General features: G+C 38.0%; 1 protein-coding gene and 1 non-coding gene across 5 annotated transcripts in view; one reads left to right on the plus strand and one right to left on the minus strand.

Annotated features, from left to right (window-relative positions):
• The window catches only part of Knl1 (kinetochore scaffold 1), a 59,695-nt gene extending 53,205 nt beyond the window's left edge, over positions 1-6,490 (minus strand). For 2 of the 4 annotated variants that reach the window (XM_048793529.1, XM_048793530.1), the window contains exons 1-3: positions 6,183-6,490; positions 1,614-1,669; positions 391-430 (exon numbers count right to left, since the gene is read on the minus strand). In XM_048793529.1, the coding sequence (XP_048649486.1) occupies positions 391-430; positions 1,614-1,648 (75 nt within the window). In that variant the 5' untranslated portion in view covers positions 1,649-1,669; positions 6,183-6,490. The remainder of the gene's footprint in view (positions 1-390; positions 431-1,613; positions 1,670-6,182) is intronic. The other 2 variants (XM_048793528.1, XM_048793527.1) reach the window with 1 other exon arrangement.
• A 130-nt stretch (positions 6,491-6,620) lies between these two features.
• On the plus strand, positions 6,621-6,702 carry Trnas-gcu. Its single transcript has one exon. It is a non-coding gene; the product is annotated as a tRNA-Ser (tRNA).
• Positions 6,703-15,930: the final 9,228 nt, after the last annotated feature.

Genomic DNA, 15,930 nt, shown 5'->3' on the forward strand with positions numbered 1-15,930 from the left:
CCTCTTGAGCCACTGGGATTATAGGTGTGTACCACTGCACCCGACTGGTTTACAGATTTTTGTACTTGGGTTAAATATTTGAGTCTTGGCAGGGCACAGTGGAACACACTTATAATCCCAGTGACTCAGAAAATTGAGGCAAGAGGATCAAGGTTCCAGGCCAGCCTGGGCAACTTAGTGAGACCCTGTCTCAAAATAAAATCTAAAAAGAGATGGTGATGTAGCTCGGTGTTAGAGCACCCCTGGGTTCAATTCCTAGTATCAAATGAATAATTTTTTTTGAGTCTTTAATCATAGGAAGCTAGTGGAAGTGGGAAGGTGAGGCCACAGTAAAAATTATTGTAGTATATCATTATTGTTTAATAAAAGGTAACAATAATTGTTTCTTACTGAGGAATGCCGTCTTCTAACAGGTCTCTCTCTATTGTCACTGTGAAAGGGAAAAAAATTATGTATACATAGGTAAAAGAATGAATTTCCAAAAGTCATCATCACATCACCCTTTACATACTTTAAAACTGGCCATTGCTTTCTTTCACTCTGGCCAGCAAAATTTTATACTTGTATTACAGTATAAGACCAAGTATTTAGTAATTCAGTGTTTTAAAATATATATTGTATACTACTAGATTATCTCTTGAATAATAACCAGTACAACATAATTTACTATACCTATAGAGGTACAATTAAAAGATAAATGGGGGGTTGGAGTTATGCCTCAGTTATGCCTAGCATGTGTGAGGCACTGAGTTCGGTCCTCAGCACCACATAAAAATAAATAAAATAAAGGCACACTGACAACTAAAAAATAAAAATAAGATAAGTGGGCTACAAATCAAGAGATTCTCTGCCTCTGATTCTTACTACTGTGTGATTTATATACCAGGTTTTGAAAACCCAAATATCATGAGGCCAAACATAATTTGTTAGGTATAAGAAAAATGCGTATTGTAGAGACTACAATGAATTAGAAAATTTCTGCTTGGTCTAAAGGTCACAGCCATTACTTTGCTAGCCGCTCCAAGCAAGACTATGATCCCAGTGTTGTCACATTTGATTTTTCAAGAGAAGCTAAAAATCCAATTATTCTATGAAACCATGAGATTTTGCAATTTTGGCAACTAAGCAAATTTTTTTTTTTAAAATTTGTAGGCCAGTAAAATGTTTGTAGGCTACAAACAGGTCACCAATTTGTGATGCTAACTTTAGATAATTCATTTAATCTTCCTGAGCCTCAGTTTTCTCACTCTTACTCAAAACAACAAGAGATGATAGGTGGTATCTAAAGTCCCTCAGTTTTGACTCTGATGAATTTATATTATCACTTTATTATATGTTCTTGTTTTCCCTGAAACACAAAGGAAAAATATTTCTTTTTTTTTTTAAATATTTATTTTTCAGTTTTCAGCGGACACAACATCTTTTGTTTTGTATGTGGTGCTGAGGATCGAACCTGGGTCCCTCGAATGCCAGGCGAGAATGCTACTGTTTGAGCCATATCCCCAGCCCCAGGAAAAATATTTCTGAAGTTCATTAACAGGTCTTACTAGTTGGAAAAGTATCATTCTCTAATAGAATATAACATTTTTAGATACACAGAATCATGAACTTACTTTTCTTCATTAGTCTCTGAAGACACCCCATCCATATTTTAAGAAAACTTTTTTTCCTGAAATAAATACACAATATTAGAAAAGGTACATAAGAAGGAAGAAAAATTACAATCTATGAGGAAATAAGAACACTGTTGAGATTTTAGGGTTACTTTCTAAGAAGACCAAAAATAGAAGGAAAAATATATGAGCTCTAAAATATGAGATACTTCAAGGAGTTCAAACTACTGCATTTTGATTAACACTCCCAGAAAATTCTTATATTCAAGATAAAATCTGTACTAATATTGATGAGAATGATATGAACTTAACTGGTTAAAATAAAAACTTGTCCATTAGATAGCTAAAACAGACACCGATTGCTGCTTTTTAAACCAGCAGCTTTCTGCATTCCAAACTCCTCCTTCCCAAAAGCAACCACTCTCACTTTGTACATATTTTTATATGTGTTGGTCTAGATAAATTGTTTATATTGCTAAATTTTGATTTGTCTAGTTTTAGCATTAAACCATGGGAAATGAAAATTAAGCACCCTTTCTTGCAACTGCCTCCTTTTCTCTACACACTCATGCACAAACAGATAAATACAGTACAAGAAAGTAAAGATTGCATGCCAATCTCACTATCATAAATAAGAAAATTCTAAATAAATTATTAGGAAAAAGAATATTGTATGGTAGTCATGTTTGCTTTATTCCAGAAACACAAAACTGGTTTAACTCTAGAAAATAAACCTTGAAATTTTATCATACTAAGAGATTAAAAATGAAAATCATATAATAACAGATGAAAAAAAAAGTATGAACTTTAACATCCTTTCTTGTTCTTCAAAAAACAAAACAAAACCCTTACCAAGCTAGAGGCAGAGTCTGAATTAACAGTATCTATTTAAAAAAACAATAGTAAACATCAACTTAATGGTTGAACTTCTGTAAGATCAAACAAGTGCAACAGCCATTTCTATTTAATTCATCCAGTCTTAGTAGTTCTATTTTCAGTACATTTTTTCAATCCATTCATTTCTATTTTCAGTTCGACACCATAGTTCAATCTACTATGAACTCTTGCATAAAATATCATAATATCTACCTCCCTGGTATCCTTGCTTTCACTCTTATCCCTCTACAATTTTCTTTCTAAACAGCAGTTAGTTATCTCCATTGGCTTTCCATTGTGCTGAGAATAAACATTTTACTAAGACCTATAGAGTGGCTTTCCATTGTGCTGAGAATAAACACTTTACTAAGACCTATAGAGTTCTACCAGATCTAGTCCCTGCTTGCCTTAGGCTTTATATTTCATCTCTTACCAGTCTCCTCTCTGACTATACTATTCCCCTAGCCTTTCTTTCAATCCCTAAACACACAGAACTCTTCCTTAAATCTATGTGTTTATATTTGCTATTCTCTCTTGGTAAGAAAGACAAGAAAAGGCCAGGGTTATAGCTCAGTGGCAGAGCACTTGCCTAGCAGATGTGAGACACTGGGTTCAATCCTCAGCACCACAGAAAAATAAATAAAGGTGTTGTGTTTATCCTCTTGGTAGCATTATGTATACTTCCTTTTGAGTGTTTCTTTCATAAATTAAAAGTACGCTTTTTAGGGCTGTGGATGTATCTCAGTGGTAGTATCTGCCTTCCACGCTTGAGGCCCTAAGTTCAACTCCTAGTACCACAAATACATACATACATAAATAAATATATAAATAAATAAATGTCTGTTATTTCTATTAGCTCCACAAACTACCCTTGCTCCAACAGTAAATTATGAGACTAGAGCTGATGAATCTTATGTTCACTATTACAGCTAGCAGTGCTTTGTAAATAGAAGGAGCTCAATAAATACTTGCTGAATGAGTAATGAAGAAACAATTATTTGGGGCTGGGTAATTAGCTCAGCAGTAGAGCACTTGCTTGGCATGTGCAAGGTTTAATTCCCAAAACCACAATTAAAAATAAAATTGACTTTATGATTACCAACCAGCATATTTTTATCTTCTTTGGGAATATTTTCAAACTCAGTATACATATTCAAACTCCAGATAAAAATACTAAATACTTATCAGCTCAAGGTCACCTAAACATCAAAATGACTGTTTGAAATAGTCATTGAGCACAACTCCTGTTGAACCTGGAGATTGGTTAGTACTTGATTATCTGATGAGATTCAAAGTTTACTGACGTCCCATCTTCTTAATATTTAACTGTTTAAGTTTTACCCTCAACGGAAATAGGAGACCCCAGAGTATCATATTAAGTCTCACTTATAAAACACAGTCCAGCTGAACTATTAATTACGTAGTAATTTTTACTGATTAGCCTCAAAACTGTGCACCTGGCATCCAGGGTGCTGGCAGCATAGCACAGAGGTGTTTGTTTATTTTTAGTTTTTGAAACACCCCATTTTCAACATCTGACAGGCACCATGTGAACCATTAGCTCAAAATAGTACCCATTCATATTTAATAATATATTACTGTGAAGCTAGATTTTTGGCAATTGATATAAATAAAATCAAGGTTTTGTTTGTTTGTTTATATCAAAGTGGCTCAGGAAATGAGTGGCTATGTACAATCTGATTCCAAGGTTTGAGATTTTGTACAGTATCTAAGAGGTACACATATCTAATTTTTAATATTTTGTTTAGTTGTAAATGGACACAATACCTTTATTTCATTTATTTATTTGTATGTGGTGCTGAGGATTGAACCCAATGCCTCACACATGTGAGGTAAGCGCTCTACTGCTCAGCCCTAGCCCCAGCCCCAGCCCCAGCCCTAGTAACCATGATTATTTAAGAAAAAAAGTAAATATGTTCTTTTCCTTCAATTTATGCGTATTTTTTCAAATGGCTATGAATTGTTAGAACATATATACTCATTAAGCTGTTTGTATTTAACTACTGAAATAAAATTACCAGGTTTTTGTGTTTGTTTGTTTGCCTAAGGATGTCACCTGAACCAAGAAAGCTTCCTAACCTGTAGTAGAAATAATCCAGGGGACTGTAAACCATTGCCACTAGACCAAATCAGCCCTTGAGCTAAAAGCAGTTTTTCACATTTTTAATTTTAAGTTTTCACATAGAAAACAAAGCTAATTTTTTAATGAGGTATAGAAAACAAAGACAAAAACAAAACAAAGAATGTAACAGAGACCATGCCAGTGACTTTGTAGCCCGCAAAGCCTGAAATATTTACTATCTGGCTCTCTGTCTACTCCTGAATTTACACCACCAATACCTAGAGTAAATATTTTCCATTGTCCAGTGTTATAGACCAGTGCTGTCCAATATAGGAGTTATTTACATTTACATTAATTAAAATAAAATTCAGGTCTTTGATCACAACAGCCACATTTCAAGTGTTCAATAGCCACAGAAGTTAATGAATACTGTGTTGGACAGCACACATATAAAGTATTACCACTGTGAAAGTTCTACTGGAGAGCACCATCCTACTATCAATATCTAGAGTATCTTCAATTTTATTAGTATTCAACACATCATTAAAGACTATCATTCCATTTTTACTCAATTTACATGTATCTGTTTCCCTATGAACATTTCCAGTCATTTAAAGGGTCAAAAATTGTATTGCTTTGAACCTAACCTTTAATTTTCAAAATTTTACAATATTAACTCTCCATTTCTGTAAATCATTCCTCCAAGTTCCACTTCAAATGCCATTTTCTCCATGAAATCCACTTTAATTCTTCATTGTCAAAAGCATCAAATCAGTTCTCCTTTCTGTTTATCATACCTCTTTGGAATGTCTTATAATTCCTTACATTCTGTCTTGTATCACAGTTATTTTGTATATACTAATTATTTCCCTTTCTGGGACTTAGGGACTCCCAGCCCTAGCACAAGGCAAGGAACCCAATAAATATGAGGAATTCAGTTGATCCAATTCAACTGATTTGAAAAGTTACTTCGGTCTTCATATCCCGAGTTACCTTGTGCTTTGGTCTTCATCCGCACCACCCTTTATCTCTGTTAACGCCTAATAAACCCATCTTTAAAATTCCAAACAGCAGCATTTTTCTTCCCAAACTCTAATATTTAAATAAACAGCAAGAAAAAGGAGCTTTGACCCTGAGCCGGTCAGAAGAAGATTTAAAAAAAAAAAAAAGTGTGGGATGCTTAAATTGACTTTGTTAACAGTATCTGCAGAAAACCGAAAACCGGTTCTGTGCTGCTAGGTAACCAATGAGAGCCGAGAGCTTAAATATCACTCATTGTTGTCGCTTCATTTATAGCAAAGAAAAGCTTAAGTCAGAAATACAAACAACCAAAAAGAAAAATGAAAGGTGTGGGCGGGCCAGGAAGCCGCGAGCTAGACGAGCAAGCGATCCGAGGCGGTCCGAGAGCACAGGTGTGGTTGCCAAAGCGCTAGGGAGGAGAGGAGGAACAAAGTGCAGGCCGGGGTGAGAAAAGAGCCCTGCGCCCGCTGCATTCGGAGGCCGCGGGACTGACCCAGCATCCTCCACCTCCCATGCCGGACCTCCAAAGTGCTCAGACAAAACCCACATCCTCTCAGGAGCTCAGAATGAGAGAGGGTCATTCTCCTTACCTGCCACAGCCCACCAGCTTAACTTGTTTGGGGTCCGCGCGCTCTTCAGCAAAGACGTCACCACACAACGCCCAGCCAAACTCAGCGAAGTATTCAAATCTAACCGCCTAGCTGATGCGCACGCGCAAAGCCGCTCTACGTGTCGACTCCGCCCCTCAGATTTCGGAACAACGGCGCTCCTAACATGCTTTCAATTAAACTTCTTTGCCAACCTCTGTGACAATTTAACTTCTTAAAATGCATCTCATTTTCTACTGAAAATGATGTCCCCTTCCCAGCGAAGGCTTTCCAACATCATGAAAGCGGCCATCTTCTTTCGATTGTCCGTTATAGAAATGAGCGACGTTGGCTTCCGTACAAAATGGCGACTTCCATAACGTTGCGTCACATCCCCCTAGTATCACTCCCTATATCGACCAGGAAGAGGTAGGTTTCTGGGACGAGGTGGCCGAGTGGTTAAGGCGATGGACTGCTAATCCATTGTGCTCTGCACGCGTGGGTTCGAATCCCATCCTCGTCGGGGTTGTTTATTTTCTACCGCAGGTAGAAACGGAAATAGTTACAGAACGGAAATAGTTACAGAACGGAAATAGTTGAATAGTCTGGCTATGATTTAGTGTGGCGCTCTCAATCTCAGGATTGGGATTTTTTTTTTTCCCCAAAGAATTTGAAATATAGCTTCTAAAGCATTCTTACCTCACAGAAGAAGAAAAGAGAGGGAAAGAAACTTTCAGAAAATGTGCTGGATTTAATTTCTTATGAAGTACCCCCCCCCAAAAAAAAGTGGATTAAATATCTTATGAAGTAAAAAACAATAGAATTCCATGATAATTTCCTTCTCGTCTGTTCTATTGCCGGTCTGACCCAACGTAAAGTAATCCAGCTCCTAAGTGAAAGGTTTGGATTATTATGGACTCTTATCCTGGGATTTTTAATACCTGTCCTGATTAGGAAATACCAGGTTTCAATACAAAAGCTACCGTGAGACTGGGTGTTCAGAATTCCCTTCAGTTTCCAGCAGAGTGCAGGTACTCAAGAAATGTATACTTTTGGAAATATTTTTTAAATGTTGATGACATGTGAAACTTTGTTAATATCTGGAAGCCAGATTGAGGAACAGGAATATGTCGACCTTCCTGGAGGAGCTGAAGGGGTTAAACCCCCTCTTGGATTTCACACTGCCCTCTCCTGGAAGGCAGTGTTGTTTCTATGCTGGGTTCTACTGACTCCTTCCGTTTAGATCCACATTTCCTTGGGAATGTTGATAACCTCCATAGGCTGAAGGTTTTAGGTCACCTGTCTTCAGCTTTGCTCTTCAATCCATTCTCTCTACCAGCTGCTAAGTAAGGTTTCTACTCATATCCCACATATATCCAAGGAGTCCATGAATAGTATTGAGTATTATTTGCTTGGGAAAAAATATTTCATCCTTATTTTTATAGTCTTTAATTGAAAGCAGTTTGTAGCTCAGTGGTAGATCACTTAGGGGCTGGGATTGTGGCTCAGTGGTAGAACATTTGCCTAGCACATGTGAAGCCCTGGGTTTGAATCTCAGCACCATATAAAAATAAATAAATAAAGATTGTGTTCAGAGGCTGGGATTGTGGCTCAGCAGTAGAGCACTTGCCTAGCACGAGTGAGGCCCTGGGTTCCATCCTCAGCACCACATAAAAATAAGTAAATAAAACAAAGATATTGTGTCCAACTACAACTAAAAAATAAATATTAAAAAAAATATTGTGTCCATCTACAACTAAAATATTTAAAAAAAAGATAACCAACAAAATACAGCTAACTCTACCCATGACTTTGTCACCAAAAGAAATCAGATATTTTTATATAACATTACTATTTCTGCTGTGGACTTGAATGTGGCCCCCAAAAGTCCATGTGTTGGAAATTTGGTCCCTAATACAGCAGTGTTGAGAGGTGGGAACTTTGGGAAGTAAGGCAGATCCACATAAATGGATTAACCCACTCATGGATTAATGGGTTATCATGGGAATAGTTTTGTTGTAAAAATGAGTTCTTTGGTTAACTTACTCTGTCTGACCATGTGATACTCTTCATCATATTATGATGCAGCAAGAAGACCTTCATCAGATGCTGAGCAGATGCTAGAGCTATTCTCTTGGATTTCCAGCCTCTAGAAGTGTGAGCCAAATAAACCTGTATTCTTTGTAAATTACCTAGTTTCAGCTATTTCATTATAACAACAGAAAATAGACTAAGACACTCACTGTTCATCATTACTTTAAAAGTATGATAATTATTAGAACTACCATTATATATGGCTGGGCACAATTCAGGAGCCACTTGTCAAAAGAAACGAACTTTATTTTTAGAACCACACACACACACCAAACAAAACAGCTCCTCAGGAAAAACCCTCAAAGCCCAACTGCCACCACCAGCTTCCCACAAGCCTCTCAACCTCCCCCACTCCTCCTGCTCTTGAGGCTGATTGGCTGGGTCTCATGGGCGGAGCCAAAAAAGTCCCCCAATGAGCAGCTCCGTGGTCTGAAAGGGCAGGGAAACAGCCCAATGAGCATCACAGCAGAGGAGCCAATCAGCTAGAAGTTGCTGGGGCCGCTGTGAGCCAATCATCAGCTGGCAGTCTGAAAGTTTGCTGGGGCCCCTTGGGCTGTGGCTCTCAACAATGTATTATAATGTTATGCATTAATAAAGAAGTACAAGTTTTTTTTAATTTTTGCAATATATAACAATATGTATATTCCAACATATTTGGTTGCCTTTGTATTCCAACACACTTAACTTTATACATTATAAAACAATTTTCTGAGAAGAGATTCACAGTCTTCACTGGACTGCCAAAGGGCTCTAGGTCACAAAAAAAAGGATTAGGAGCCTATGCAGAACATTTCTGAATGGCCCTGGAGACACTAATCTTACCTTTTACTTTCTGTTTCCCACATCTTGGCAGATGCTGTCCCTGGAACAGGCCTCTGCCCCCACTCTATTCTGTCACTATCTGTCTGGCTTGTGCTCCTCCTTCAGATCAGGTCATCAACAAGCCTCCCCTAGCCTTGCAACTGACAGCTCCCTCTAGTTCTTTTAACTAGTCCCTCCCCTCCACCTTCAACCAGCTCTCTCCCACTTCAGTTCCTTTGCGCCCCTCCTAGATGCTCTTAAACCCCTCTGGGTTTTCCCAAGCACTTGCCAGGCAGTCTTTAAATTGCCCATTAGTGCTGCAAGCTCTTTACAAACCATCAGAGCTGCACATTTTCCTGAACTTTGCCAGCTTCTTGCAATGAAAACTTCCTTGGGAAAATTGGTAATGTCTATTCCATGTGTCCAGTTTCAACATGGTGGGTGAATTATTTATTCAAAGGAAAATCTTCCACTGCAGAAGTTCTGAAACTACAACGTGCCAACAGAGCCTGGAGGGGGGGAAAAAGAAAAAAATGTAAATTGGAATCTCGCTTTTCTTTCCCTCAGTTCTTCATTCCATAGCTGTCCACTTTCATATAAAATTATAGTAAAACTTGCCACGAACGTACCAGTTTTTTGCACTTCTGTTGATCTATTAAAAACTGTGTTAATGTTCCTTTGTTCTAACAGAGTAAAAAGAATCAACAACATCCCAGATTATTTAAAAGTCCAGGAAAATATTTGAATTAGTAATGGAAAAATAAATTTAAAGCACCTAGGGTGATAAAAAGAGTTAGAGGCGCCATCTACTGGAGAAGCTGCAACTGCTCCATTCAGACAAGATGGTTCTAAAGAGGAATGATTACAATTTTTGAAAAGATCTGCACTATCCTCCAAAAGGTAGTAGACCTCGATTCAGAAAAACCATTCTCCATCAACACCAGCGTTCTTCCTCACAAGTACAATCCTAAACTGTTTCATGAAAGACTATGCAAAAGAACTATTGCACAAATTACCAAGATATTCCAGCTCTTTTAACTGCTTGGGTGCTAGGAAATGGGTCTTCATCTTTGGGTCCAACTTCAGGAAGACTCATTCTCTGTTGAAAACGATATTTTCTGGGAAGAATTATTCAGTGTTTAGTTGTTGATGGTCCATAGTCCAGGCAGGGTACTTGTCAGAAGCCCTTACATGACATAACTCTGAAGGAAGCATTTGAAATCAGTGCTTTGGCAGTGTGTGCCTGCAGTTTATTTCTTGCCTCTCATAAGAAAAATCCAGACCTCTATGTCCAAGACTTACAAAGATTGATTTTTAGAGGGATTTAATGACAGGAGTGAGTTTAATCTGCTCTCCACCATAAAGAAATGTCCACTGGAAAACCATCTCTGGGAAAACAGCCTTGAAAAGACCTGAGGAGGCTCAAGAGTGGGTCCATACAGTCTTCTTTGGGTCTGCAATACCAACCCACGACATTTTTCTTTGTTCAGGTCATTTTCTGAGATGCATGCTATCATGTTGTAAGGGTAAAAGAAATTGAAGTTAAAGCGTAAAAGTTAAAGGGTAAAAGACCGGGTATTGTAAAGTTTCTAAGCTGCAAAGTCTGAGTTAAAATGTAAAGGATTAGGTATTGTTAGGTTTCTATGCTACCTGCAAAACCTGAAATCCCTGTAGCTGTTAGGACAATACTGGAACTGCCCAGTAAATATTCCCACTGACTCCCTGGTTGTCTAATAACCTGGGACTCTGTGTAACTTGTCACGTAGTCATTTAGGCCCTAAAACCAATCAGTTTGAATGTGTACCCTGCTTTAGAACTGACCTATCACCCCCGCCTGACCTGTTCCCGCCAATGAATGAACTAATCATGTTTAGGAATTGTTTGATTTTCCCGCGGTGAATGATGATTTGTTCTGATGTATGTAAAGTCCCGCCCTCCCCAAAAAAAGTGTACTTAAGCACTGCTTGACCTCTGCTCTGGGCTCTGGGCTGCCCTCCCTTCTTGAGCGAGCCTGCCTGGAGCCTCAGCGCACTGAATTGGATCCTCAATAAACTCCCTCCTGCTTATTGCATGAAGCTAGTCTCTTGTGGTCTCTTCCTCTGACGCTTCGCCGGACCCTTACAATGTGAAAACATATACTGTGCTGTTAGAGCTTCTGGGGAATCTACTGAGTTAAAAACAAATAACTTTCATACTAAAGATTGGTAGAGCAAAAATTGAACCCAATTTATAGGAACCTTCCTTAGGAAAACCAAGATGAATGAATAAATCCCAAGAGACCAGGGGAAATGTGGAATGCTGAGGTAGCAATGGATAGTTAGCAAACAACAACCATTTATATCTTTCCTTCTCATCATATTGAGTAAATGATCTCATCCACAACTGAAATTTTCAGAATGAAGTAAAATGAGTTAAATTCAACTCCAATAGAATCAAGTTGTAGGATGGGGATATGGCTTATCTGGTAGAGTGCTTGCTTAACATGCACAAGGCCCTGGGTTCAATCCCCAGTACCACCAGCAGGGGGAAAAATCTAGAATCAAGTTAATGGAGACATAAGTTAATAAAGACCACTGTGGAATACTAAGCTTTTTAAATTTCTTTTCGTACTAAATAAAAGGTCATTAGTCATTGACTCTGAGTAAGAAGGTAAGTTCAAGGCCTGTGTCAGCATCTTTCTCAATTGTCTACTTTCTGTTATTAGCTAATAATAGCTATAGACTTAAAATTCTGATTTTAAAACTGAATAACACTGAAATTTGATATATGAAAAAAAATGTGAGGTTTTTGTTGTTGTATTTAAGTTTTTTAAAAATTCAAATAGCTGAGCTGGGGTTGTGGCTCGGTGGTAGAGTGCTTCCCTAGCATGGGCAGGACCCAGGTTCGATCCTCAGCACCACATAAAAATAAAGGCATTGTGTTGCATCCATCTACACCTAAACAAAAAATTTATATTTAAAAAAAAATTCAAATAGCTCTTTGATGATGATTTCTAAGTACTCACCAAAAGGATCACTCTAATAAAGTCTCCTCTCAATGACTATATGTAATCATTTTGGGTATAACTTAGCAAGTAACAGAGGCAGTCTTTATTTGAGCTCATTTTCTTTTTTCCTATTGTTGTAGAGACAAATGAGGCAAGGCACCGAAGACAGCAGGAAACAGTTTTATTTCGCTGCAGCCAGGTTCAGAGGGTACAGCCTTTGCTGTAATCAATCAATCCCCTGAACCCTGAGTTCAGGGAGTTTCAGAGTTTTATGCCCAGTGTTTAAGGGGGGAGTTCACAGCTCAGAAGTTCACAGTCTGCAGAAGTTCACAGAAAAGCAGCTTTTTCTTTCACTGTTCTGGGCATGTTAACTCTCCAAGGACAACACCAGAGAAGGGGGGAGCTTCTTTCTATCCTCCCCCTGCCAGCTGTTACCATGGAGCCCATTTGTAACTTATTTTAAAAATGTAGACATTTCTGTGAAGCCCAGCTCAAGGCCAGAGGCCTTGTTTGCACATTTCTTCAAAGTACTATACTGGATACGTTTGTGAAAAACTAGTAAGGGGGTGTCCAGCACCTGGAGTGCTAGTATCTTCTCAGCCAGTGGCCAAGTAAAAAGGGTGACACGAAAATAGGAAGTTTATCTACGTTGGACTCTTTTGCAGAGACTCTTTTGCTAACAGTCCCCAAATCAGCCATGGTGAAGAGGGCTTTTCTGTGGAGAAAGGGAGTGCCCACTTCACTATTAACAAAAATTTATTATCTCACAGTTCTGAAAGCTAGAAATCAGAGATCAAAGTGTCAGCAAGATTTGTTCATTTACAGGGCTGTGAAGAAGAATCTGATCCACATCTCTTCCCTAGGTTCTGGTAATTTGCTGGCAAAATATAGCATTCCTTGGCTTAGAAAATTCTCATTACTTACAATTTTGCTTCAATTCTATTTCTGGAAAATTTATTAATGTTTTTAAATTGAAAAACTTCAGGGGCTGGGGTTGTAGCTCAGTGGTAGAGCGCTTGCCTAGTACATGTGAGGCACTGGGTTCCATCCTCAGCACCATATAAAAATAAATAAATAAAGATATTGTGTCCATCTACAACTTAAAAAAAGAAATTTAAATGCAGTACTGGGGGTTGAACCCAGGGGTGCTCTACCTATAAGCTACATACCCAGCCTTTTTATTTTATTTTCAGATCTGGTATAGTTAAGTTTCTGAGGATGGCCTTGGACTTGGGATTCTTCTGCCTCAGTCTCCCAAGTAGATGTGGTTACAGGCATGCACCACATGCCTGGATTATTTCTGGAAAATTCAACATTTGGGATGAGATATAAAGCTTTTTGTTTAAAGTTCTTAACTTTTGGAATCTCAATATTTGGAATATTGGAAAACTTGTAACAAAAAAGAACCAGAACAATTGTATCATTTATTATTTACCTGAATTACTGAAGTTTTTTAAGAACCTTGTGTCAGAATGCCATGGTAATGAAGTGTCAGAAAATACAAGGCACAAGACTATCTTTGTGTCTGAGAGCATACCAGACCTAGGATACAAAGCCATGAACTGCTTTTAGATCCTTCAGTTCTATGATAAAGGAGGAACATGTGAATCTAATGCACACTGAAGTAGCTAGTCACTGTTACAAATTACTATGTATTATGTATCATGATAGTTTCCAAAATACAGAGCTATATGGTGTTCTTTTCTAGTTTTCTCTTTCCATCCCCGGTGAAATTGACATCACTAGGCACTTGATTTATTTTGAAAGGTGTTATACAATGATATAATCTAGATGTAATATATTGTATATGTACAGTTTACAAGTGACAATAATAAAACCAAAGCCACATATACATGACTCAGTTTAAGAAACAAAAGGTTACCAGTATCTTGGAAGCTTCTAATGTGACCCTCCCTTCTGGCACTCTCTCACCAAAGACATAATTGCTTTCCTGAATTTTATATTAACAATTTTCTTGCTTTTCTTATTAAATATCCATGTACATATCCCTACAATGTTTGTCTTACCTATTTTAAAATTTTATATAAATGGAGTCATATGTACAGCTTCTGTGACTTCTTTCACTCAACACATTTTTGCTGTGCTGGAAATCATTGAACAGTATTATCCATATAATTCATTCATTTTCACTGTTGCATAATGTTCAATTGTTGGAATAAACCATTGGGTATCAACTCTTTTACTTATGAATGCTTTAGTTGTTTCTTTTTCACACAAGAATATTGTTGTGTGAAAGTTCTTGTATATGTCTTTTGGAGTACATGTACAAGTGTTTCTCTAAGTATATAGCTAGAAGTTGAATCATTGATATTGTGCATGTTCAACTTTGCTCGGCAATTTTTTTCCTTAATCCAGGGTCTTGCTATGTTGCCCAGGCTGACTTTGAACTCCTGGGATCAAGCAATTCTCCCCCCTCAGCCTCCCAAACAGCCAGGACTACAGGCATGCACCACTACTCCCAACTACTAGGCAATTCTTAAATGTTTTGATGTGGTTAATGAGTGATAAAAAATTTTGTGGTTTTGAAAGCATGGATAAGCTTCAGATGAAGGGAAAAGAGTAAATGGGTAATTTGGAGGGAAAGAAAACAATAATCAAAATTAAAGACAATAATGCTTACATGTGCAAGGCAAGTGCTCTTAGCAGAATGCCTTTGTTGATGATTCCTCTTACTGCAGTAAACTTACTCGTCTAAAACATGGTCAACTTCCTTAGGTTGCTCTGTTTCCATTGTGGGTTTTCAATAATCCCATGTTCTAGAAAATCCCAAGTGTCAGTTGGATTGGTCCCAAGTACAAGTGATTCAAAGCCAAAGAGGCTCTGAAAAAAACTAACTCAGACAAGTCTAGGTTTTCCATTAAGAAATATAACCATTCAGGGCAGGGAGGTAGCTCAGTGGTAAAGTATGCCTAGCATGTGAGATCCTGAGTTCAATAGTACAGCAAAAGCAAAATAAAGATCCTATAGACTTACTAGGAAACCCATGGCTGTAACGCAGTGCTTGAATCAAAGTTAACCTAAAAAATGCAGTTGACTGACCAACTGTTTTAGTCATAACAGTCAATTAATTACCTCTGCCTTTTATACTTCAAATAAATTGGTAGAATCTTTTGGAAGGCAGTTTGCTGTTATCTGTCAATATTTAAAGCTTGGATCCCAAAATTACATGCAAAAAAATGTTTTGCTGAAATACTGACACTAGTATGAAAGGATAAAGATTAGAATGTTCACGACAGTTTGAGAGTAATCAAATACTGCAAACACCTAAAATTCCACCAACAGAGGAGGGAAGAATTAAATTATGGCACATCTCACAATGAAACACAATACAGTTATTTTTAAAAAGTCCTAAACAGGAGGATCACAAATTCAATGCCAGCTGCAGCAACTTAGTGACACCCTGACTTAAAATTAAAAAAAATAAAAGTAAGGGCTGGGGCTGAGACTCAGTGATAGTGCATTTGCCTGGCATGTGTGAGGCACTGGATTCGATTCTCAGCACCGAATATAAATAAATACAATAAAGCTCTATCGACAACTAAAAAAAATATTGAAAAAAAATAAAAATAAAAATAGAAAGGACCAGGGATGTGGCTCAATGTTAAGTGCCCCTGAGGAGGAGGAGGAGGAGGAAGAGGAGCAAGAGGAGGAGGATGAGGAAGAGGAGCAAGAGGAGGAGGAGGAAGCGGAGAAGAGGAGGAGGAGGAAGAGGAGAAGAGGAGGAGGAGGAAGAAGGGGAAGAGGAAGAGGAGAAAGAAGGGGAAGAGGAAGAGAAGGAGGAGAAAGAGGAGGAGGAGGAGGAGGAGGAGAGAGAGAGAGAGAGAGAGAGAGAGTCGTCCGTGCGTAAGA

The sequence above is a fragment of the Marmota marmota genome, unplaced genomic scaffold, assembly GCF_001458135.2.
Source record: "Marmota marmota marmota unplaced genomic scaffold, marMar, whole genome shotgun sequence".
Lineage (NCBI taxonomy): Eukaryota > Metazoa > Chordata > Mammalia > Rodentia > Sciuridae > Marmota > Marmota marmota.